General features: G+C 35.2%; 1 protein-coding gene across 1 annotated transcript in view; it reads left to right on the forward strand.

The window, feature by feature from the left end:
* The window catches only part of PTCHD4 (patched domain containing 4), a 216,815-nt gene that overhangs the window by 37,751 nt on the left and 152,553 nt on the right, over nt 1-26,511 (forward strand). The window contains exon 2 of the mRNA XM_049765334.1: nt 19,357-19,837. Coding sequence (XP_049621291.1) covers nt 19,357-19,837 — 481 coding nt within the window. The remainder of the gene's footprint in view (nt 1-19,356; nt 19,838-26,511) is intronic.

Here is a 26,511-nt window from a genome sequence, read left to right on the forward strand (position 1 = left end):
GGCCCTTTGTGTTTTTCAGTTTCACAAGGATAATATTGATCAGGGTCAAACCTCCAGTAAGAAATAAACAATATTCAAAGTAATACCTCCCCTGGGAATCAATATTTGAAAGTTGATTGGGCTGAGGGAGAATGTTGCCTTCACTCATTTTATTGTTTGACATTTGATCATTATAAATAAGAGTAAAAATTCCAGACTGAAATAATAAAAGAAGACAATTCTATGAAAATTAATAGAAAAATGAGAAAATAAGTACAGGTAAATAATGTGGGTTGGTACAGCTAGCATTTTGATATAAAAAGAAAACTAAATAGCCTGGAGCTCATTCATCCATTAACATCTTTATTCTCTTACCCATTTCTAGAATTGGGACATAGAATTATAAACCACCACAGGACTCAAACAAAGATGTTTTTAACTGAAAAGGCAGAACTAACTTTCATTGTTTAAAAATTATTTTTAGAGATTCTTTATAATAGAAAATTACAAAATGAAACAAACATTTATTCTGCCCAGTGGAAAGAAACAAACTTAATGACAATATCATATCATAAAGTATAAATTTTATGGGGACAATCCAGAAAATATCACAGAAATTTAGAGAGAAAAAAAGATTTTATAGCTTAAGTCTCTTTAAAGTTTTTATGTCAGTTCCAACTTTTGTTCTTTTGTAAATTAACTGTTTTCTATCTGACACTTCATAGAACTTTTATGATTTTTATGGTTGTGTGCTTCAACTTGAAAACCTATTTTATTATTTGATTAATTAGGAAATACATTATTTTGTTAGCATTGTTCTTAACAAAGTAAGCTACTACTTTATAAATAACTCATTTTGTTATTTCTTTATTATTTATTTAACGTCTCCTTACTCACAGTTTTGTTATTCCAAGTTAAATTAGAATTTTGTGCCTGCCCCTTCACAGCCTCAGTATTATCTGTCTGCCACCAATTCTTTGTCTCTCTTTGTCTCTGTCTGTATCTCTGTTGTTCTCTCTCTACCTCTATCACTTCCTCCCTCCCTAAACTATGTTTATGTTAAAAATATGCTCTGATTCATGTGGCCCTGAATGATCAAGCTCCCCTCTATGAATAGCTCTTAGCATATTCAGAGACTTCATCAAACACACTTTTTCTGACCATTGTGAAATGGTCCATTGTTCCATTGTGAAAGAGAAAATTGCTGTTATGATCATCTCTAAGATTTTTCTTCAGTTTTCCCATCGGAGATAAGATTTTATTTTTCTGCACGTTTCCTTTTAACCTCTGATTCTTTAAAAAAAAAAAGTGCTAACTTTTATGGAATCTTGATATTATATGCTGAACACATGGTTCGAAAAAGTCCCTATTTCTATGAAGAATAACCAAGTCAAGGACAGAGGATACATCATTATAATGAAATGTAAATTTCTCATTAAAAAGAAAATCCTTTCTTTCAAAAGGTTGAATAGGATGCAACGCACTTGACTGGTGGGAATTTCCTACTAAAGAAGGTTGAAAAAAGGTTCCAACCGAAGATTATTCTGTGGATCTGAACTGTTTGATTTCAATAAATTGAAACATTTGAATGTATTGCAAGCCCATGTTCTATAAAAATTCATTCTGTGACAAATAAATGTCAGCCAGTGGGTTGCCATGCTCTATAATTCTACCTTTGTTTAATATATGTTTCCCATCAGGGATAGTAAAAATATTCCATCAATATGGACTGTAAAATATGTTGCTATTTTCTTGTCTTTTGTTTTGTTTTGGTTTTGAGGGGCAGGGCTCCAAAGAAGTATCTGAGGTATTTTGGGTCACTCTATCAGTACTTTGAAAACTAGGCTAATTTTCTCAGTGCTATCTCTTAACAGTGTTGGATATTTCAACCCAGTGATACAGAGGGCCATCAAAGAAATCAGGTAGTTCTTGGTGGGCCACCAGCACCTCTCATTTGCAAATCATGTGCCCTTAATCCCTGAACTAATTCCCTGACCTTTTGTCTTTTATGAATTATTCTGACATTAATTTTCTTCTTACAAAATTTGTTGCCATGCCATAGCTTCAGTTCACTCACATTATTCACCTTCTCTCACTTCTTAGGTAGTTATTGTAAACTTGAGGTTTGATCACACTATGGTTCAAAGGAGAAAAGTCAATGAAAACCAAGGTGGCAGGTAGAGAAAAAACATCTTTAGCAATAAGCAGGAAGTACAGAAGATGGTGGCTATATATTCTACAGCACCATTTTACCTGTTTGATCACAATAAGCAGTATAAAGAGAAAAAAGAACAGGGAGGTCTATTGCTAGGAGCTGGTTGAAAACATTGGCTCCCAGCATCATCAATATTTCTTGCTACTCTTCTGTGGTGATATTTCTCTTACTTTTCCTGAAAGTGTATCTCTTGTGATTCCCTGCCCTACTGGTTAGCCCTCTAGTCTCATATCATGGTCCCTCGCCAGTTTTCAACTGTTTTGCCTTTGGAATACCCTGGGGATACACACAAACCCTGCTCTATCTGGGGCATTTGCAAATCAAAACCAAGATTTCGATTAAAGGTTAAACTATACATCATCTTTCTTATACCAGGTTTTTGTGGGAATGACAAGATAAGGGAACTTGTCTTTCTTAATTATCCTTTTCCAGAAATTTGCTGGTATTTTAAAATTGTGTTTATTTTTCATTTCTGAATCCAGTTCTTAATTAACTTTGGGCCAGTTTCATATTCTTTTCCAGTTCTGAAATCTGTGAAATAGCCCTAGCCTCCACCACTTATAAGTATCTTTACGTTAATTTTTTAAGTGCCTAAAATTCAACCTAGAGGGCTTAATTTTCTTTTGCCCTATATACACATAACAGTGGTCTTGGCTCAGGAAGTGTTTCTGTTGCCCAAAAGGCACTTGAACCACAACTATAAATTTAAACATCTACTTGTCTTTTCATTTCTCTCCTTAAGACAGTCATTGTACTCTATCCATCGTACTTTTCTTCTTTTGGGAGCCATACCTTATCATGCTCATTATTTAGTCCTGGCTCTACACTCCTGGTAGTACCTGTGAGGAAATCCAGTTTGGTCAGAAGCAAAGGAAGTGCTCTACCCTCTGTATTATTCTCTGACCATTTCATTTTTTTAAAGACCCCTTTATTTACTTATTTGCTTTTATTTGTTGCTACTTGCTAAATGTAGGGAATTTACTTTCTTTCACATGTATATGTGTTAGAACAGCTCATCTAAACTTGTCAAAAACTCCTAATATGTATATACATAAATTCACACATACTTTTGAATAATTCTTCAAAGTATGCTTAAAAGGAACTTCTGACACATATATTGCATCAGACCACATCTAGATTTAAATATTTTTGATGGATATGTTTAGATACCTTTAGATGTTGTATGAGACCTTTGTTTTCTCTCCCTTTGGGTTTATCCTTCTTTCTTGTATGAGATGAGCAACAGTAAACATCATTGTCACATTGCTGTTGGAGGGAGTGATGATCCTCTTTGCCCTACCATGATAGAAGGTTTTATTAATCATGTTATTAATTTTTAAAATTATTTTTAATTATTTTTTATTATTTATTAATTCAATGTTCCATTTTCATTCCATCCTTTTACAACATCAAAGAAGGCAGAGACCACACCCTCTTCTCCCATCCACCCACCCCACCACCCCAGCGTTGAGGTCAGTAATAAACTCTGGTGCAGGGTAGGAAACAAGTGATTAAAATTTTTTTTTCCTAAAAAAGGGATAGGATGCTAAGCCTGTAAGTTTGGGAACCTCTGCTGCAGTATTTTCTTTAAATAAAAAGCTACAAAGCAGTCCTGACAGCTGTCATCTCCAGTTCTAAGGGGGTGTTGTTTTTGGTAGGTGAGTTATTATTATTGGTGCATTTAAACAGGCCATTGATATAGCAATATGCATTTGAAAAAATCTCCTTTAAATACCTGCTTATATAACTGATTACAGAGGCTTCAAATAGCCCTGATCTTTCAGTCAAAGCAGACACCCACTTACCAAGTTAATCTTGCTTCTACAAAGCAACTCTATGCAAATGAAGAATGTTAGATTGTTTTATTTACATTGGATCTGTAAAAGAAAAAAGTGAGCCTCTCACCTTATTTATAAGGGAGGGCTGACATAGTCACCTCGGCTTCTCTGAGATCTTGCTAAATTATAGGGAATTAATCTGAGATGCAATGAGGGAGAGTGACAGTGACTGTTCTTAAGGACAATAGAGCAGCCTTTTATATTTTTGTGCCTGTAAAACAGCTCTGTTTGCAGCAGGTGCACCAAGCATTTAATTCTTTGTTGGATATGTTAAGTTGGAAGCAGTAACTGTGCATTGCATTTTGTACTTCCTTTTCTTCTTTTGTGAGTTTTTCCTGCTCTTTACTTCAATATGATCAACTCATTTGAATGTTGGCATGGACTTTCATAGTAAAGATAAATCACATTAAATTTTTATTAACACAGTGCTAGACACAGTAACATGTTACCATATTTTGGAGGAAGCATCCTATATCCAAAGTATGCATGAAATACACCATAAAGTAAATATATTACTATTAAACTTGCTGCAAATTATATATGACTAATCTAATAGCATATTCAGATAATGGGATAGCATCTATTAAAGCCAGGGATATATAGAGTCCTTTCTTTTTATTTATATGTGTTGGCATTTTGGATGTGAATTTAGAGAGAGCTGAGAAAGTAGGAAAGCTGCCAGATATTTTTCATGATAGGAACTTACACTGAGAGAACCCTCTATGTGGTTTTTATTTTATTTTATTTCTTTTACAAAAGGAGGTTTTCTTACTACAACTTCTTAGTCTTGGTTTCAGAGAAGGCCCAAAGCAGTAAGAACTTTTCCCAAAATAGAATGTGTTATACTCAGATGTCCCCCCTGTTTGGTATCTAAAATAAAGACTAATGGCAGTGCTGACATTCAAACCTGATTCATTTATGAGCCCAATGTTTCTACAGTGATTACCATGAAGGTCAGTAGAATGCCATAAGACAGTTGACTGAATAAATGTGCTTCAATAATAGATTTTTTACTGGATTCAAGAAAACCTATGTCCAGGTATCCCTGAGCGCCATTGAGTGTGTTCTCAAATGCCACCTTTCCCCAGAAACCGAATGGCTCTGGATTGAGCCACTGGTAAAGTGCTTGCCTTGCAGGATGCTAACCTGAGTTTGAAACCTAGCACCCCTTATAGACTTCCAAACCCTGCCAGGAGTGATCCCTGAGTGCAGAGCTAGGAGTAAACCCTGGGCAAAGCTAGGTGTGATCCCCCTAAAAAAAATGTCTATACCAAACACACAGTCTGAGATGCCAAGCTGTCTTTTCATTGTGACCTTGACAATTTGATCATGAGAATTCTAATATGGGCAGTGAATCTGTTTTTTCTGAAAAAAAGAAAAAAATGTGGAGAGCTCAGTTTACTTCTTACCATCAGAAGAATAGGTTTGGAAGTAGTTTTATGCCAAACTTTTGACCTTTGAACAGCAAACTATATTCAGGATCAAGTTATGAGAAATTAAGTGGCTAAAACTTAATACAATTTTGAGAAATTAAAAAATAAATTAAAACCGACCTAAGACAGGGATATTGTTGATTAAAAACCTATTCTCTAAACTATATGAAATAAAATTAAATAATACCATAATTGATACTACTTAAGAAAATATATATAGATGGCTGAAAAGGGCAGCAATAATGCTTATGTAATGAAGGGAAATTTCCAAAGACTGGGATGTGAATTGATCAAAGAATTTTCTTTGGGGAGTGTACTCCCAAGAAATGTGCAAGAGGCCAAAAGGACTCCTCTCAGCAATTCTTAGATTGAGTAATTCAATCATTCAATCCAAGGACTTGCAGATGCAGTGCTGCTTGTGTTTTGTGGTGTTTACAGTGACCAGGGCCACAAATTGATTCGGTTTAAGTAATAAAACAACATAAACTTTACCTGCCACAATACATCATTGTGAATAAACAAGTACTCAGGTTTTTCCTTGTTTATCGTACTTTCAGCAACTCTTTTCTAATTGATATACATATTTGTAAATGGAAGCACAAAATAAGTTTAAACTTAAAAAGAAAAAAAACAAGAAAGAAATTCATTCCCAACAAATATATATAAACCTATTTTCTAAATCATTAACTGCTTTTGAATAATTTGTTGTAGTAAGTTAAATCTAAAACAAAAGGCTATATCTTTTTCTTTAGGTAATTTTTATTGCAGGTAAATTGAAAGTTGAATTGATTTTTCTCCAAAACTAACCAGATTCACTAATTTGACATTCATGAACATAGAATTGAATACAAAAATTAAACTGCACAGTTGACCAAAATATGCCATTTCAACTGAGTGTACAGTAACGCACCATGCAGTTTAGCCATTACATCCTCATCTTTTATGCTGAGAAAAGTAATATTTAACTCCCACATGGAGCTGTTAATAGGAGAGTACTTTCTTTCCTTGTGTCATCAAAAAGCATTCAATTTTTTTTAAATATCTTTGAGGCTGAATATCTTGGTTATACTAAAGAGCAATTGCATTTGTCTCATTAGATTGCATATCACACACAATTCTTTCAAAGCATGTCTGTCCTTTGGGGGATTAAAAAGTAAAGGTAATTGAGTGAAGATAAAATGGACTTAAGCAAGTGCTATATTCTTTATCCAGCATTTTACTGATGTCGTTCAATAATTATTCTCCACTGTGGCTTTGAGGTGGTTGTCTTTCAAATAAGAGACAGAGATAGGAGAGGGAAAGAAAATGGAAGGATGGTATGAGAAAAAGAAAATAAAAAGTAAGTGAGGCAGGAGAGGTAGAAGAGAAAGGAAGAAGTAAGGATGTAGGGAAGACATTCATATAAGATAAAGAGAAATTAAGGTGTAAAATTTAAAAATTTAAGATCTTGGCAATAGAAGGGTGACACTTTGAGTTTTTATAATATATCAATATAGGCACCATTCCATAAGTGGAAATGAAGAGTATGTTATGCTATTAATTTTATATTCATTCATTAAATGTATTTTTATTCTTCTTTTTTTTGGGGGGGGGGGGAGTTCTCAGGTCTTACTCCTGGCTCTATGCTCAGAAATCACTCCTAGCAGGCTCAGGGGACCATACGGGATGCCGGGATTTGAACCACCGACCTTCTGCATGAAAGGCAAATGCCTTACCTTCATGCTATCTCTCCAGCCCCTTATTTGTATTCTTTTAACATTTCTTTAATATATGTGTCCCAGGTTACTTTCCATTGGGCAAAAAAAGGAAATACATTCATTTTATGTCTCAAATTAACTTTGAAAGCTAGTTGGCACTATAAAACAAATGTGGTTTGCTTCTTATTGTTGTTTTTTTATTTTGAGAACAGACCTGGCGAGGCTCAGGAGTTACTCTGGGTATGTGCTCAGAACTCTCTCCTGGCTTGGGGACCATATGGGATGCCAGGGATAGAACCATGGTCCATCCTAGATTAGCCTTGTGCAAGGCAAATGCCCTACCTCTCTGCATCACTGCTCTGGCCCCTAAAACAGACGTTTTGATGGAAATAGTCAGAGGCAGTATGCATTATTAGCAGGATATGTTTATTTGTCAGAAAAATTGGTAATTTTTGTTTGTTTTGTTTGAAAACACACATTGTGGTGCTCTGAGTATCATGCAGTGCTTGGAATATGCTAAGGATACATTCTGGACCTGTGAACCATCTCTTCAACCCAAAACTTGATATAGTTGTGAAAAGCAAAGTGAAACAGAAATTATAAGTTAGGTAGTTCATCTTACAACAGTGAGAGTGGCACATATCAAAAATGCTGGGAACAATCTCTGTTGGTGGAGATGTGGTGAGAAAGGAATTCTCATTCACTATTGGTAGAAATACTACTTGGTCCAACCCATATGGTAAATAATACAGAGGGTTCTCAGTAAACTCAAAATTGAGCTGCCATACAACCCAGCAATCCCCCTTTTGGGTATTTATCCTCAGGAAAGAAAACCATTTATCCAAAAAAACGTATGCACACCACTATTTTTATTGTAGCACTCAGTACAATAAGCAAGACTTGGAATCAACCTAGATTTCCAACAACAAACAAGTAGATCATGAAGATCTACTTGTATATATATATATATATATATATATATATATATATATATATATATATATATATATATATATATATATATATATACATGGTATATATACATAAATCTGTCATATATGTACATATAGAATAGAATACTACATTGCGATTAGGAATGATGAAATCGTAAAGTTTACAGCCTCATGGAAACTGGAAAATATTATGTTAAAGTAAGCCAGAAAAAGAAATACAGAATGATATCACTTACCTGTTGTATTTAGAATGACTGCATGAAGAAATGCAATGGTCTAAATGGAAGTTGTCTCAAACACATCTGGCCCCAAAGTATATAACAGAGAAGGAAGGAAACTGACTGGAGGAGGAAAAACACAAATATGAAAAAAATGGGGGCCATGGGCCAAGCAGTCTCAGGTGCATTGGTAGTATTTAAAAAGGACAGAACTAAATATCCAAGCCAAGGGCAACAACAATGGAATCAAGAGACCTAAACTAAGAATCTAAACTTAAAATGGGCCTGTTATTCTGCAGTCTGGGATAGCAGGAGAGGTGGTATGGGATGTACTTGGGGGACATTGGTGGAGAGAGGTAGACACTAGTGGTTGGATAAGTCCTAATTCATTGTTTTTCTGAAACTCAACTATGAAAGACTTTGTAAATCACAAAATTAAAATTAAAATTAAAAAAGAAAAAATATTAGGTAGATGGAGTTTTAAAAAGGTCACACTGTCTTTAAACTGCACAAGCTAATGGTGTACTTCCTGGAAGTTATAATCATTCCTATAATTCAAAATCGTGATTAAAATTAACTAGATTATATAAAAAAGATAATCTAGTTTTTCCTTGGTATGATTCTTAAGTATAGCAAAGTAGCTCTTTATTTTTTTTTAATGGGGTGGGGGGCGAAGAGATAATATCTTGAGCTCTGAGTACAAAATATGGTCCCTAGAGCCACAACTCAGAGTGACCCAAGAGCAAAGAGCCAGGAGTAAACTCTGGGCATAGCGTGACATGACTCAAAAACAAACAATCAAATTTAAAAATTGGCTGATCAAATAATTTAGGTTTGCTTTCAGACTTTTTTAAATGAGAAAAAATAATTTAGGTCAATATTATAAAGTTCCTCATGGCCCTTTGTTAAGAACCAAATTCCAAAACAAGGGGAAAATTATTAAAACAACAAAGGTCTTCTTGATCTCCCCTTTGAAAAATAAATAGCAATTTATTCAAGAACAAGATCTTATTATTTCTAGAGTTAAGTGTGCTTTGACAGTTTCCCTATCCTTAACAAGCTGGAATTGCTGTTACTTATCTATGACAGTTAAAAAATATAAACAATTAATTATTATTCTCTATGTCACAATGGATATGTCCTCCATGAAAAAAGGATTCAGTTGGACTTAGAAAACCACAAAGTGGATATTTTTGGAACCTGAAATTAAACGTGTCTTGAAACTTGAATGTCTGTTTTGTCTCACTGAGAAAGGTCTAAATAAAACTTGATCAGAAGTCATACCTAATTTATTCTGTTTTTAATTACCTCTTATCCAGTTAACTTAATACGCCTATTTGTGTTAATTTTTGTTAAGTCAGTGAATTTCTAAAAAGACAGTAGAAAGGACCTAATTAACCAAGAAAGCAAAAAAGATTTCTCATACCAAATAAAAACCGATGTTATAATTTTGATGTAATGCCTTTGAATATTTATAAGTGTGTATTTATTTTTACATGGTTGAGATCAGACTATGTATTTAATTTCTCAGTGTTCAGCAGTTATCTTGATTTTGAGTGATGTTTTCTGTGTTCTGATGTTCTTTATTGTTGTTTTTTTTTGCCATCTTATTGATGTTTTATTTACATAGCAGAAGTACACTCTCTTCCAAAGAAGAGACTTTATCTTCTATTTATTTGTCATTATTTTCTCTATACATAGACTAGCAATTTGTCTTCTCATTCACTCAACACGGGTATTGTTTTAATTTCTAAGATTTATAGGAATCATTAAAATGAGTGAATTACTATAAGATCCCCTGATTGTTCAGAATATAAAGAATGTAAATGTATGTTCACAAATCCCTTCAGAAGAGATGATTCTTTATGTTGCAGATAGTTTCCCTGGGTGAACTATGAGAAGTGGGGAGGGAGAGGCAATATCCAAAAAAAGGAATATACTAGTTTCTCTATATCCACCTCTTTCACTCCAGAATGCCTAGAACTGGTGAAGTCTGTTCTGAGTTCCAGCATAATCTGGTCTTCAGATCCTGCCAGTCCCATGAGGGATCCCTTGAGCTGTGCCTGATACCTACTGGCAGTGGGAGGTGATCCCTATTATCTGAGCTATGGATGCAGGCTGGAGTGAAGAATTCCTCTTTATAGGAAAGAAAAATCTTAGAACTTACCTAAGCCTTTTGGGCCCATTGTCTTGACTTCATAGAAAAAAAATCAGGGAGAAAAAAGCTAGTGAAATAAAAACAACTTTTATTTGGAAACTTTGAGAAAGGGAGGAAGAGAGAGAAAGAGAAAGACATAACAAGAGAGAGTAATATATGTAAGAGAGAATACTGGCAAAAAAAGAGAGAATGCTGGCTTCTCCAGAGGCACAGAGAGCCTTGAATGACTTTTAGACTGGCTTATATATGAATTCGTCAGGTTATCTTGGCCAGGAGCTTTCTCTAGCCTTGAGTTGTCCAGGATATTGTCATAAATGAAGATCTTTGAACTTTTGTTGATCCTCCTTTATGTCTTTATCATAGCCTTTTTGTCTCTGCTGAAGTTTATCTTCTCCTGCAGGGGTGAGGGATCAAGACTAAATCTCTAGTGTCAGAGACTTAACAGGCCTTAGTTCCTATATCTACAAGGTGAGTACTGACAATTGATGCTTTCAATTTCTTAGGGCTAGTGACAGAGTAACTTCTTCAATTTTCCCAAATCCAAGGTTTTATTATGTTTCAAGAACTCATTATCAGGTATTTCCCCTACCTACTAGCATCGTTTACAAAAAGGCCTATTTATGAGGAAAAATTATTTTTAGAAGAGTATGCATCCCATAAACTCTAAAGAATGTTTTAGATTAAAAAAAACAATAGGTAAGGCAACAAAAATTTTTTTTCTCCTCTCTAGAGTCTATCTTTAGCTCCAAAACACATCTAAAGTTTGTATTTCACACTGCAGACAAAGAGAACTTTTGAATAGAAAATCTTTTTTTATCATAGATACCAGTCACCTGACTTTCACTGAATCCACTATTTATTTTCAATGTCCCCAAAAACCAACATGCTAATACTTTCTTCTAGATCTTTGCACATGCCATGCCCTTGCCTGGAAATATTTATGTCCACCACCAAAGCTCCACTTTTATCTAGCTAATTGTTGTTCATGCTTCTTATCTCAGTTAAAATTCTACTTTCTTTGGAAACCCTTTTGGTTTCTAGGCTAAACGATTCCTCCTCAAAGTTGCTTTATATCCTTAGTATACATAATATATGCTTTTCTATCCTCTATACCCCATTTTATCTTATTTATCCTTTATCAGTCACTTCACCTCAAAGCAATAGGCTCTTTAAAGATAAAAACTATACATTATTCACCATTTTATCATTAATATTCAGACTGATTCATTCTGAATATTTCTTGAATGAATGGCTATACTATTCTTCTATGTCTTCCTCTGCTTTATGTCCTTGAGGCACTCCACAGATTTACTACATAGCTCCATTTAGTGCTTACAGCACCTACACTTTTGATCTTAGGTAACTTGCACATTTCTGTGAAGATATTTTAAGCTCTACTCTGAGATTTGCCTCTGTAGACTGTCAATCTGGTCTACTTTTTCACTCAGAGGTGCTAATGGCCCAGGTGGCATACTCCTTATGTAACATTTGCTTATGAATAAGTCTTTTTATTTTGGAAAGTTACACAGTCCAAAGAAAAAATTAAAATGACAAGGTTTTCAATCTTTTTAATAAGAATATACTGTACTGTATGTTTTTCCTCCCAATATATTTATTTTTTCATATAAGGCAAGATGCTAAATTAGCAAAAAAGGTAACATCTTTATCCAAGGTAGTTTTAAATTAGTCATAATTTTTATCCAAACTCACTTAGGTTACTTCCCTCTATTGATTATGCTTCTGGAAAAGTTTACTAAACAAACATTGGGCATTTTCATCTTACATATCTACCAACCCCATCTATATATGTAAACACTAAGGATCTTATTTGGTTAGCATTAATAGTTCTTCTTTTCTGGTTTGTTTTTGTTTTTTGTTTTTTTGGGCCACACCCGGTGATGCTCAGGGGTTACTCCTGGCTGTCTGCTCAGAAATAGCTCCTGGCAGGCACGGGGGACCATACGGGACACCGGGATTCGAACCAACCACCTTTGGTCCTGGATCAGTTGCTTGCAAGGCAAACGCCTCTGTGCTATCTCTCCGGCCCTTCTTTTCTGTTTTGTACATAGCATAGGGCCTATCTTTGTTTATCATATTCCTCTTGAGTAATGACCAGATTCCTTTATATTGGACAACATTGGAGCTCAATGTTCTTTGATACAAATTTCTTGCCCATTGGCAAGACATTATTGGGATCCTTTTGTGAAATGTCTTTCACATATATTGCTGTTTATATAGAAATATTGGTTATTGGATCAATAATTTATTCATATGAATTACAAAAAAACTGAAAAGTGTCATTATTGCATATCTGTTTTTAACTCATCATGCACTTCTGCATGGCTCATATGTGTAAATATTTTGTAGAAGCACAAGAGATGAGGGGTATTTTTTTCCTGTTATGTGAGAAATAAACCAATGCAATCAACAGCATTTTCTGGAATAGAGATATGAAGATAAAATGAATTTTACTTTCTAAGAAGTAATTTATTTGGACTACTGAGAAATGATTTACTTCTAGATGAAATGGAGGGAATTTTTGGTCTTTTTTTCATTTGGGAAGAATTCTCCCTCAAATAAAGTGAAGGGGAAAAAAAAACCTGGGTCGAGAAAACAAGAAGAAAAAAGCTTCTTGTTTCTATGGAAATGAACTTGGGTCACTTGCCTTTACGTTTCTTTATTCTTTTTCCCTCTTTGGGCATACTTTCCTAGCCTATTTTGTAGTATATAAAGACTTCACCACAGATGTATCATTACATTCAAAGCTAATGAGGAGCCTTTACAGAAAATATAAGCCACTTCTTTTATGTGGGAGGAAAGGGAACTGGCACTCAAGAGCAAGTATCCTGGCCTTTGGCAGCCTGTTGTAAGAAGGAGGATGAACAGCAACTTACCTCCAGTATTGATCTCTGTGCTTTTGCATTTTCCCTAAATGTTTGTTGGGAAATGTGAAATGATCAGTTGACTGAGTGAACAGCAATGCCATTCAACTGTGCAATCTGTGATATGTATTAATAAGAATAATAGCCAAAATTTTCTGAGCATGATTCTAAATATTTAAGAGGTATTATCACAAATGCGCCTCAAAATCCCTTCTAATTCCTATTCTAACCCAGTAACAAAGCTAACAACCAGAAAATTTAAGAGACTTTCTTCAGCTTATCTGTGCTAATTCTGAGACTCTAATTAAGCAAGACATTTGAACTCAGGTCTATTATGGACATATCTGCTATATTGTACTTCCTTTTACTTAAGTATACATAATGCTATTCTGTTGAGAAGATGAGTACTGGAGGCAGAAACAGGACTTGACTGCTTGACATAGTAGCTTATGCTTAGCTTATTCTTACTTCCATTACATTCTTCTCCCTCTCTTCTTTTTTTTATTTTTTATTATTTATTTATTTATTTATTATTTATTTATTTATTTATTTTGGTTTTTGGGTCACACCTGGCAGCTCTCAGTTGTTACTTCTAAATCTACACTTAGAAATCGCTCATGGCAGGCTTGGAGGACCACATGGGATGCCAGTGATTCAAACCACCATCCTTCTGCATGCAAGGCAAATGCCTTACCTCCATGCTATCTCTCTGGCCCCATACCTCTCCTCTTTGTCCTCACTCGTGGCTTGAAGCTAATCTACTATATTTTTGTATAGACTTATGATCCTCATGTGACTCTATGGAGTGCCCTGAATACCATGGATGATGCAGATAATGTCCTGATATCTTGGAACTGAATGTTTCCCCATATTTTAAAAATGTGCATTCAAACTCATATCTTAAGTGATTTTTAAATTTTACTTTATATTATATTTGGCTAAATTTCTTATTTCCTTTTAAGAATATGAAACCTTTTCTTAATTGTCTAAATAGAAAAATATTATACCTTGAATTCTCCTAGAACGTGTTAAACTATTTTACTTTTTATCTTTATTAGAAAAATTTTCTACTTTAAATATATTTTGAAAATTATTTTGTATTCTTTTGATATCTAAAACTTTGAAAGATTTACTATTTCCTTGTCCCTACTTATTTTGAAGTGAAAATTCAAGTTATTGAGTGGTATTCTTCATGCTAAAGTTGGATGTAATTTTACACACAAGTTATATGTGACTTGTATATGAAATTGATATTAAGACTAAAACAAATAAAAGTTAGAATATCAATATAAACATTGTGCTTAAACAAAAAAAATTTGCCTTTCTTTGAAATATGCCACTATTAACGTGAAGAGATAGGATAGAGGTTAAGGTGTCTGTGCTCCATGTAGCTATGGTGGCTGAGAATCAGGTTCAAATTCCAGATATCATGTAGTTCTTCAAATGTATGGCCCCTGTGCACTGTTGAGTATGGCACCCTAAGAACATTTTTAAGTAGAAAATTCTAAATTTTGGGAAGGGAAAGTTACTATTAGTCATTAACAGATTTTTTTTTTCAGAATTAAAATAGACCATTTAGGAGCCAGAGAGATAGCATGTAAGTAAGGCATTTGCCTTGCATGTAGAAGATCTGTGGTTCGAATCCTGGCATCCATATGGTCCCCTGAGCCTGCCAGGAGTGATTTCTGAGTGTAGAGCCAGTATAACCCCTGAGTGCTGCAGGGTATGACCCCAAAAAAATCAAAAAATCAAAAAATCAAAAAATAAAATAAAATAAAATAGACCATCTAAAAGTTTCCAGTGTCTTTGCAAATGTGAACTCCATCAAAAAACCCAAAGCAAACCAAAATAAAACAATGAAATCTGAATTACAATTATCTTGGAAAAGAACTGTGCTGCCTGATTACCTTTTAGTATCTTAATGCCTACATAGCACATCTATTAGGCAGCTTTTATATAGTTCTACATAATTTCAAAGCATCCGTAAGTATTTCTTTACACTGTGTAGTTAATTATAGTATTACTATTTATCTTCTCATTGTTCTTCCAGAGTTTAGTATTTGATCTTATTTCTAAGAGTTTAATGTTTTTTCCACTGTAGAAGTGTGACTTGGATGAAATGAAATTTAAAACTTACAAAATTATAACCTAAACAAAAATGATCTTAAGAATCTGAGATTTGCTTTTCTTTTTGAACATTACTGTTGTGAAGTGATGAAGTGACATGATGCTTCATGATCCTGAAATAGCACCAACATGACCTGTAATTCCATTCATTCACCATGGAACAATTTACCTACCTGACATTGTTTGGGCTGACACCTTTTCACACTGGAGTAAGAGAATGATACACTGCAAGGTCTTCCTAACTAGCTAGTTCCTTTAGAGACACACCTCATCCCTAAATTGTATTTCTCAATGCAAGTTCACTAAAAGTAAATCATGGAGCCTACTTCTTAAAACTCATGGTAGTGGGCCAGAGTGATAGCACATCGGTAGGGCATTTTGCCTTGCACATGGTCCCTGTTTGATCCCCAGCATCACATATGGTTCTCCCAGATTGCCAGGAGCGATTTCTGAGCTCTGATCCAGGAGTGACCCCTGAGTGGCACCGGGTGTGGCCCAAAAAAACAAAAACAAAAAGCCCTCATGATAGTTTCCTACCAGGCATAGTTAAATCACACTCTTTAATAAGATTTTCAAACGCATTAAAGAAAAGACCTCTCAGGGGCTGGAGCAATATTGCTGGCAGAGCATTTTCCTTGCACATGGCTGACCCAATTTCAATCCCTGGCATCCCATAGAGTCCCACAAGCCTGCCAGGAGCGATCTCTGAGCACGGAACAGAAATAACCTTGGGTGAGTCCCCCCCCCCCCAAAAGAAAAAACCTCTCACTTCCATTTTGAGCCTCAAATCTTTTTGCTTCTTTTTATCCTGAGTATCTTATGCTGAGCTGCTTTCAGACTATGATGTATGTAAACCCACTTTCCACCTCCACACCTAAAACGCAAACCTCCATCTCTATTGACTAGTTTAGTGTATTTTTTTTAATGTGGAGTGAACCTAGAAGAGCAATTATAGAAAAAAAAACTGCTTCTTTTCTAAATTTGTATATTTTCTCACCTATTAAAAGAGTTCTATCTAATGATGGGGAAATTTTTGTCTCTATTTTAAAATTAATTAATGGTTCTATTAATTATAATCATATAATTTCTGACAATAAACTATAGTTAGTATTTTATAGATATTAAAGCTAACAATTTTCCTCAATATCATTTAGACAACTACTTGTATACTCAAAACTTCTTATTCTATTGATGATATAATTGAAATCTAAAAGGGGAATGAATCAGCCAAAGGTATTTTTTATTCTATTAGTGGAGATAGATCCTGAATCTCAGGTATCATAACTCTTGAATAATTCTTCATTAATCCGACCTGACTTTTTACAAGACCAGGGAAATCTTATTACAATCTTATAATTGTTTCTTAATATAAAGAACTATCAATATTTGTTTGGAAACTTATAAAATATTCTATTATCCTTTAACAAATAGAATTTTATCTCACAGAGAATACTTAAAGGTGTATTTCTCAGGAATATACTAACTGGAATAGTTGGGACTATGGTTGGAGCTTTACTTAGAGGTTTCTTTCTCTTCAAGAACTTCCAAAGTCTTGCTTATTTTGTTCTCCTGCATGAAATAGGATGGATACCTAAAAGTTCATTCTGTTTGTGTTTGTTACACTTACTCAAATTTAAAAGGATAAAAGAATATGAATTAATTTTTATAAAATATGGAAATTACTTTCCAGGGGTGAGCATTCAGTCAAACCCAATGAAGATCAGTTATTTAAAAGTCCATATTTTGCTTCTTTAAAATTTGACTTTTGTCCAGCCACATTATCAGCATGCTCTTTGATCTACTATAATTTCCAAATGTGTCCTAAGGGATCTATAAATCTTTGTTCCTCTGCTAAAGATTCCTGAGAAGTTTTTTGATGACAGGATAAAACTGCACAATCTTACGTTTCTCTTTAAAGTAATTAGAAGTGCAAGTTAACATCAGAGATAGGATTTCAAGGAAAGAGAGAAAAAGATAGGGCTAAAGTCTCATCAAACATAGAGCACAAAATAAACAAAGCCTCATTGGGAGAAATGTGGATTGTAGTGAAAGAGAAGGAATCATATCCCACAATATTCTCCTCTTCTCTCCTTTCTAAAAGTTTCCCTACCTTTATATTTTTAGTTAGTTAATTGAATAACCAGGTAGAATTTAAGACAGAGAGAATCTTGGTAACTCAGATTTTACTTTGATATTTGTAAGAAAAAATGATGTAATAAATATAAAGATGTAATGAAAGTGGGATAATGATACCGAACCAAGGAGTGGGGGGGGTTCTCAAAATAAATTCTTATCTAGAAACTTATTCTTTGTTTAGAATTTCTCAGGGTAATATAGATAAACTGATCTTAATTAACATGCAGGGGGAAATGGGTAATTGGAGTGACTAATAAAACTTATTTCTCAAAATTCTGGGAGTTCCGACTAAAAATGTATTCTTACTTTCTTAAATTCTCAAACTTTGCATTTGACAACATACTCTTAACTATGAATATTTTGTACACTATCATGTACAATGATTTGGTGTACATTTATTAAAGTACAAATAAAAAATAGGCATTAATTATAAGCACCAGGGCTAAAGATGTTCAAAGTAGTTTTTCCATATGCCTATTTGAATATATAATGACTAAAAGTTCTGTGAAAACAATCATATTTATTTAGTTGTGTTTGTTGCCCTTCCCTACTTTTCTTCTAGAAAGTGCTCTCTGTCCTGCTCTGACTCTATTCTTACCATCTTGAGTTAATTATCTTACTTAATCTGGCAAGCATACAAACTATTTGTGGAATAAAATTATCTTTGTAGCCTGCATCTCTCCCAATATCTATCAAACATTTTCTGTGCTCTCATCTTGCCAGCTCACTATTTTTTGTTTCCTTTATGGTCATTTATTGTGGTAAAAATAAAATATCTAATTATGTCAAAGATTTCATAATTGTCAAGATTTCTTCTTGCACATCAAGGCACATTGCTCTGAATCTGTTTAGAAAACTGACTGTTCATCTTATATATGCATTGAGGGAAAAGCATTGCCTCCGTTACAAGTATTCAACTCTTAAAATCTTTCCTATTTCCTATTTCTTATGATCTTGTCTCCTTACAGAACTGTAAAAGTGAAGTGACTTTTTACCTGAACATTTAGTAATCTTATTTGGAGAGTTTATACACTGTCTCTAGAATTGGGTGTGAAGATCAAACTAATCTAAGGCATTTGTTTAAAGAGAAACAAATTTTCTATGGTTTATTTTCTATTAACCATTTTAATAAGCAAATGGTTTCCCCCATTATAAAATATTTCAACACAATAAAATTATTTGCATAAATCAGGATTTTCTTCAAATTATTCTGCCATATGAAATTTACCCTAGAATACAAAGAATGAGCATGGTTGTCTGTAATGCTTGTCTCTGTTTGAATGTGTGGTGTCTAGATGAGTGTGTTTTCATAGAAATTTTAGCACCTAATATTGAATAACTTTTTAAATGTTAACTCATTCCATGCTTCACTTGGCTGACTGAATCATAAATCTTGATCATTTTTTAAAGGAGTTATAATAGACTGTTACAGAAAGTAATGATGGGATATGGATAGGAATAAAATAAAAAATATTGTACATTTGCATGTGGCTTATCTTATACCACTTCATAACACTTTTCCATTTTTCTAACCCTGATCATTTTGCATGATATCCCATGTAGAACCAAAAAAATTGCTTATAAAATTCTAACATGTCACTCCACCCACAATCGCTAGAGCCTATCTCTGTTTTCCTGTGTTCCTTTGCTTAGATTAAGAGTCATTCTCTGGAATGTGCATCCATTTGGTAACTTGAGTCTCTCCTTTTCTGTTTTCAAGGATGGGAGGAACAGTTTTATTGGACACCAACTGGGCGGGGTAGTAGAAGTGCCAAACAGCAAGGACCAGCGGGTCAAGTCAGCCAGAGCCATTCAAATCACCTACTACCTCCAGACCTATGGCTCGGCCACCCAAGACCTCATAGGGGAGAAGTGGGAGAATGAGTTCTGTAAACTGATGAGGAAGCTCCAGGCGGAGCACCAGGACCTCCAGCTCTACTCGTTAGCATCCTTTAGCCTCTGGAGAGACTTTCATAAGACCAGCATCTTGTCCAGGAGCAAGGTCCTAGTGAGCCTAGTGTTGATCCTGACTACCGCCACCCTCTCGAGTTCCATGAAAGACTGTTTGCGCAGCAAGCCCTTCCTAGGCCTCCTGGGGGTACTCACAGTTTGCATCTCCATTGTTACCGCAGCAGGGATTTTCTTCATCACCGATGGAAAATACAACTCAACCTTGCTAGGAATTCCATTCTTCGCCATGGGTAACTATCTTTCCTTGCGGTAATGGGCTTCTTACCTATTTGGAGCAATATAGTATATTTCTTGAATATTCTGGTCAAGGGGATATCTATTTTAATCTTACATTTATATGTTTGTGTTCTTACGTTATATTTTGGGGAGTGGTAACTTTTTCATCCCATTGGATACTTCAGGAAATTATAAGTAGATATGCCATTATCTCATTTACATCAGGGAGTTTAATGCTATTAAATGTTTTTTTAATGTACTAATGTAACTTCTTCAAAACATTTAGGGCAGGAATATCAAAATTATTTAAGGATGTACTTCAAATAAAACTCGTGATTTGTATTCCTGAGCATCCTCAAGATGATGGTAGTAAATTATAACTATAGCGAATTATGAGAACTATAAATATGGCGTGCTAATCTCAAATTTTATTAGGTTTTTATATTAATTTATTTTAAAGTTTATGCAGTGTATATAGAATTTTTATCCCATGTATAGACTAAAAATTTCATGCTGCCAGATATGTTCTTGAATATTTCTCAACTCTGATGAAAATAACTAATGAACATCTTCAGGCAAGATTATCCTCTTGTAAGTTTTCTCCCAGACCTACATAGCCTAGCAAGTGATATGTGCATATGTGTGCGTTCTTGGAAAAGAAAAGATAGATCTGAGAAGAAATAAAATTGGTGGTATTTACTGGGAAAGATGTGATAATGTAGATATCTGTGATAAGACAGAAAGCCAGTCAGATGTGACATAATTCAAGAGCTGTAATAATTGCCATAGTGGGAATGTTTTAAACTGTAAAATAAATATTGTTGGTAACTGAAGCAATAGTACAGTGGGTTGGACATTTTCCTTTCACATGGCTGCCCAGGTTCCCCCAACCCTGCCCAGGGTGATTCCTGAACTCAGAACCAAGAGTAAGCCCTAACCACTTTGGGGAATAGTTCCAAAACAAAATAAAATAACTACATTTCCAGATTAGGAGGTAACTGAAAAGATGATGTGTCACAAAGTGCCACTCCCTAGAACCCCACCCCCAGCATCTCCAAAAGAAACCACAAATCACTGAACTGGAAGTAACCTCTGTTTCACTGCTAATATGATCCAGAGACAAATTCTTTTATTCCACACATTAAAATCAGCCCTAATATAACTTTATTAAATGAACAAGAAACAAGCATGTAATCAGAAAGTCTTTCTTCCAGATAAATCAGACTTATTTTTTAATCATATTTTTTAAGAATAGCACTGCAAAGCAAGTTTATATTGTAGGTACTGAAATTAAACTTTATCCAGAAACCCAAATATACCACGGTTGCTTTAAACTTCTTTATGTCATTAAGCCTCAGTTTTTTTTATGAGAACCATGATTATATATTAAAGTAACTGTTTTAAATAGCACAAAATAGAACTAAAACTGGCACACAGTAAATGTTCCATAAGTATTAAGTTCGATCGTTAATTTGATATTAATGGCTGCAGATTCAATGATAAATAACAAACAAGAAATTTAAGTCTTCTTGGATTTTTCCCTTTCTCTTCATAAGGCAGAGCTATGGTATTAACAAAAAGTGTTGTTCTTTTTTTTTATCAGACCACATCAAAAAATCTCTGTAACATGATAAAATGATAAGTCCATATTTGAACTATTTAAACTTGTTTTTTTTAGTTCACTCTGATGACTTAAAAAACAATGAAAGATTTTTTTTTTTTTTAATTTTTTTTTTATTTAAACACCTTGATTACATACATGATTGTGTTTGGGTTTCAGTCATAAAAGGAACACCACCCATCACCAGTGCAACATTCCCATCACCCAAGTCCCAAATCACCCTCCTCCCCACCCAACCCCCGCCTGTACCCTAAACAGGCTCTACATTTCCCTCATACATTCTCAATATTAGGACAGTTCAAAATGTAGTTATTTCTCTAACTAAACTCATCACTCTTTGTGGTGAGCTTCCTGAGGTGAGCTGGAACTTCCAGCTCTTTTCTCTTTTGTGTCTGAAAATTATTATTACAAGGGTGTCTTTCATTTTTCTTAAAACCCATAGATGAGTGAGACCATTCTGCGTTTTTCTCTCTCTCTCTGACTTATTTCACTCAGCATAATAGATTCCATGTACATCCATGTATAGGAAAATTTCATGACTTCATCTCTCCTGACAGCTGCATAATATTCCATTGTGTATATGTACCACAGTTTCTTTAGCCATTCATCTGTTGAAGGGCATCTTGGTTGTTTCCAGAGTCTTGCTATGGTAAATAGAGCTGCAATGAATATAGGTGTAAGGAAGGGGTTTTTGTATTGTATTTTTGTGTTCCTAGGGTATATTCCTAGGAGTGGTATAGCTGGATCGTATGGGAGCTCGATTTCCAGTTTTTGGAGGAATCTCCATATCGCTTTCCATAAAGGTTGAACTAGACAGCATTCCCACCAGCAGTGGATAAGAGTTCCTTTCTCTCCACATCCCCGCCAACACTGTTTATTCTCATTCTTTGTGATGTGTGCCATTCTCTGGGGTGTGAGGTGGTATCTCATCGTTGTTTTGATTTGCATCTCCCTGATGATTAGTGATGTGGAACATTTTTTCATGTGTCTTTTGGCCATGCGTATTTCTTCTTTGTCAAAGTGTCTGTTCATTTCTTCTCCCCATTTTTTGATGGGGTTAGATGTTTTTTTCTTGTAAAGTTCTGTCAGTGCCTTGTATATTTTGGAGATTAGCCCCTTATCTGATGGGTATTGGGTGAATAGTTTCTCCCACTCAGTGGGTGGCTCTTGTATCCTGGGCACTATTTCCTTTGAGGTGCAGAAGCTTCTCAGCTTAATATATTCCCATCTGTTAATCTCTGCTTTCACTTGCTTGGAGAGTGCAGTTTCCTCCTTGAAGATGCCTGTAATGTCCTGGAGTGTTTTGCCTATGTGCTGTTCTATATATCTTATGGTTTTGGGGCTGATATCGAGGTCTTTAATCCATTTGGATTTTACCTTTGTACATGATGTTAGCTGGGGGTCTAAGTTTAATTTTTTGCAAGTGGCTATCCAATTGTGCCAACACCACTTGTTGAAGAGGCTTTCCCTGCTCCATTTAGGATTTCCTGCTCCTTTATCAAAAATTAGATGGTTGTATCTCTGGGGAACATTTTCTGAGTATTCAAGCCTATTCCACTGATCTGAGGACCTATCCTTATTCCAATACCATGCTGTTTTGATAACTGTTGCTTTGTAGTACAGTTTAAAGTTGGGAAAAGTAATTCCTCCCATATTCTTTTTCCCAATGATTGCTTTAGCTATTCGAGGGTGTTTATTGTTCCAAATGAATTTCAAAAGTGTCTGATCCACTTCTTTGAAGAATGTCATGGGTATCTTTAGAGGGATGGCATTAAATCTGTATAATGCCTTGGGGAGTATTGACATTTTGATGATGTTAATCCTGCCAATCCATGAGCAGGGTATGTGTTTCCATTTCCGTGTGTCCTCTCTTATTTCTTGGAGCAGAGTTTTATAGTTTTCTTTGTATAGGTCCTTCACATATTTAGTCAAGTTGATTCCAAGATATTTGAGTTTGTGTGGTACTATTGTGAATGGGGTTGTTTTCTTAATGTCCATTTCTTCTTTATTACTGTTGGTGTATAGAAAGGCCATTGATTTTTGTGTGTTAATTTTGTAGCCTGCCACCTTGCTATATGAGTCTATTGTTTCTAGAAGCTTTTTGATAGAGTCTTTAGGGTTTTCTAAGTAGAGTATCATGTCATCTGCAAACAGTGAGAGCTTGACTTCTTCCTTTCCTATCTGGATTCCCTTGATATCCTTTTCTTGCCTAATCGCTATAGCAAGTACTTCCAGTGCTATGTTGAATAGGAGTGGTGAGAGAGGACAGCCTTGTCTTGTGCCAGAATTTAGAGGGAAGGCTTTCAGTTTTTCTCCATTGAGGATAATATTTGCCACTGGCTTGTGGTAGATGGCCTTCACTATATTGAGAAAGGTTCCCTCCATTCCCATCTTGCTGAGAGTTTTGATCAAGAATGGGTGTTGGACCTTATCAAATGCTTTCTCTGCATCTATTGATATGATCATGTGGTTTTTATTTTTCTTGTTATTGATGTTGTGTATTATGTTGATAGATTTACGGATGTTAAACCAGCCTTGCATTCCTGGGATGAAACCTACTTGATCGTAGTGGATGATCTTCTTAACGAGGCATTGAATCCTATTTGCCAGGATTTTGTTGAGGATCTTTGCATCTGCATTCATCAGTGATATTGGTCTGTAATTTTCTTTTTTGGTAGCGTCTCTGTCTGGTTTAGGTATCAAGGTGATGTTGGCTTCATAAAAGCTATTTGGAAGTGTTTCTGTTTGTTCAATTTCATGAAAGAGTCTTGCCAAGATTGGCAGTAGTTCCTCTTGGAAAGTTTGATAGAATTCATTAGTGAATCCATCTGGACCTGGGCTTTTGTTTTTCGGCAGACATTTGATTACTGTTTTAATTTCATCAATGGTGATGGGGGTGTTTAGATATGCTACATCCTCTTCCTTCAACCGTGGAAGATTATAAGAGTCCAAGAATTTATCCATTTCTTCCAGGTTCTCATTTTTAGTGGCGTAGAGTTTTTCAAAGTAGTTTCTGATTACCCTTTGAATCTCTGTCATATCAGTAGTGATCTCTCCTTTTTCATTCCTGATACGAGTTATCAAGTTTCTCTCTCTCTCTTTCTTTGTTAGGTTTGCCAGTGGTCTATCAATCTTGTTTATTTTTTCAAAGAACCAACTTCTGCTTTCGTTGATCTTTCGGATTGTTTTTTGAGTTTCCACTTCGTTGATTTCTGCTCTCAGCTTTGTTATTTCCTTCTGTCTTCCTGTTCTTGGGTCCTTTTGTTGAGCATTTTCTAGTTCTATTAGCTGTGTCATTAAGCTACTCAGGTAAGCTCCTTCTTCCTTCCTGATGTGTGCTTGCAAAGCTATAAATTTTCCTCTCAGTACTGCTTTTGCTGTGTCCCATAAGTTCTGAGAGTTTGTGTCTTTATTGTCATTTGTTTCCAGGAACCTTTTTATTTCCTCCTTGATTTCATCTCGGACCCACTGGTTATTGAGCATGAGGCTGTTTAACTTCCAGGTGTTAAAGTGTTTCTTCTGAGTCCCTTTGGAGTTCACAAATAATTTCAGAGCCTTGTGGTCAGCGAAGGTAGTCTGCAAAATTTCTATCCTCTTGATCTTATGGAGGTATGTTTTATGTGCCAGCATGTAGTCTATTCTGGAGAATGTACCATGTACATTGGAGAAGAATGTGTATCCAGGTTTCTGGGGATGGAGTGTCCTATATATATCCACTAGGCCTCTTTCTTCCATTTCTCTCCTCAGGTCTAGTATATTCTTGTTGGGTTTCAGTCTGGTTGACCTGTCCAGTGTTGACAAAGCCGTGTTTAGGTCCCCCACAATTATTGTGTTGTTGTTGATATTATTTTTCAGATTTGTCAGCAGTTGTATTAAATATTTTGCTGGCCCCTCATTCGGTGCATATATGTTTAGGAGAGTGAATTCTTCCTGCTCTACGTACCCCTTGATTAATATAAAATGTCCGTCTTTGTCCCTTACAACCTTCCTGAGTATAAAGTTTGCATTATCTGATATTAGTATGGCCACTCCAGCTTTTTTATGGGTGTTGTTTGCTTGGATAACTTTTCTCCAGCCTTTTATTTTGAGTCTATGTTTGTTCTGACTATTCAGGTGCGTTTCTTGTAGGCAGCAGAAGGTTGGATTGAGTTTTTTGATCCATTTAGCCACTCTGTGTCTCTTAACTGGTGCATTTAGTCCATTGACGTTGAGAGAAAGAATTGTCCTGGGATTTAACGCCATCTTTATTTCAAAATTTGGTGTGTCTTTTGGGTAGTCTTGTCTTAGATTAGGTCTTTCAGTTTTTCTCTTAAGACTGGTTTTGTGTCTGTGAAGTTTCTGAGCTGCTTTTTGTCTGTGAAACCATGTATTCTTCCATCAAACCGGAAAGTGAGTTTTGCTGGGTATAGTATTCTGGGTGAAGCATTCATTTCATTCAGTCTTGTCACAATATCCCACCACTGCTTTCTGGCATTGAGCGTTTCTGGTGACAGGTCTGCTGTAAATCTCAGGGAAGCTTGCTTGAACATGATTTCCCCTTTTGATCTTGCTGTTTTCAGAATTCTGTCTCTATCTGTGGGATTTGTCATTGTGACTAGGATGTGTCTTGGGGTGGTTTTTCTGGGGTCTCTTTTGGTTGGTACTCTTCGGGCATGCAGGATTTGATCACATATATTCTTTAGCTCTGGAAGTTTCTCTTTAATGATGTTCTTGACCATTGATTCTTCCTGGAAATTTTCTTCCTGGGTCTCTGGGACTCCAATGATTCTTAAGTTGTTTCTGTTGATCTTATCATAGACTTCTATTTTCGTCTGTTCCCATTCTTTGACTAATTTTTCCATTGTCTGCTCATTTGCTTTAAGTTTTTTGTCCAATCTCTCCTGCTGTATGGAATTGTTATGTATCTCATCTTCCACAGCACCAAGTCTATTCTCAGCTTCTGATACCCTGTCCCAGAGCTTATCCATTTTGTCATTCACTTCGTTTACTGAGTTTTTCAGGCCTGTTAGTTGACATGTTATTTCAGTTTGGAGTTTTGTCATTTCTGCCTTCATATTTTCTTGGTTC

The sequence above is a fragment of the Suncus etruscus genome, chromosome 18 (assembly GCF_024139225.1).
Source record: "Suncus etruscus isolate mSunEtr1 chromosome 18, mSunEtr1.pri.cur, whole genome shotgun sequence".
Classification (NCBI taxonomy): Eukaryota; Metazoa; Chordata; class Mammalia; order Eulipotyphla; family Soricidae; genus Suncus; species Suncus etruscus.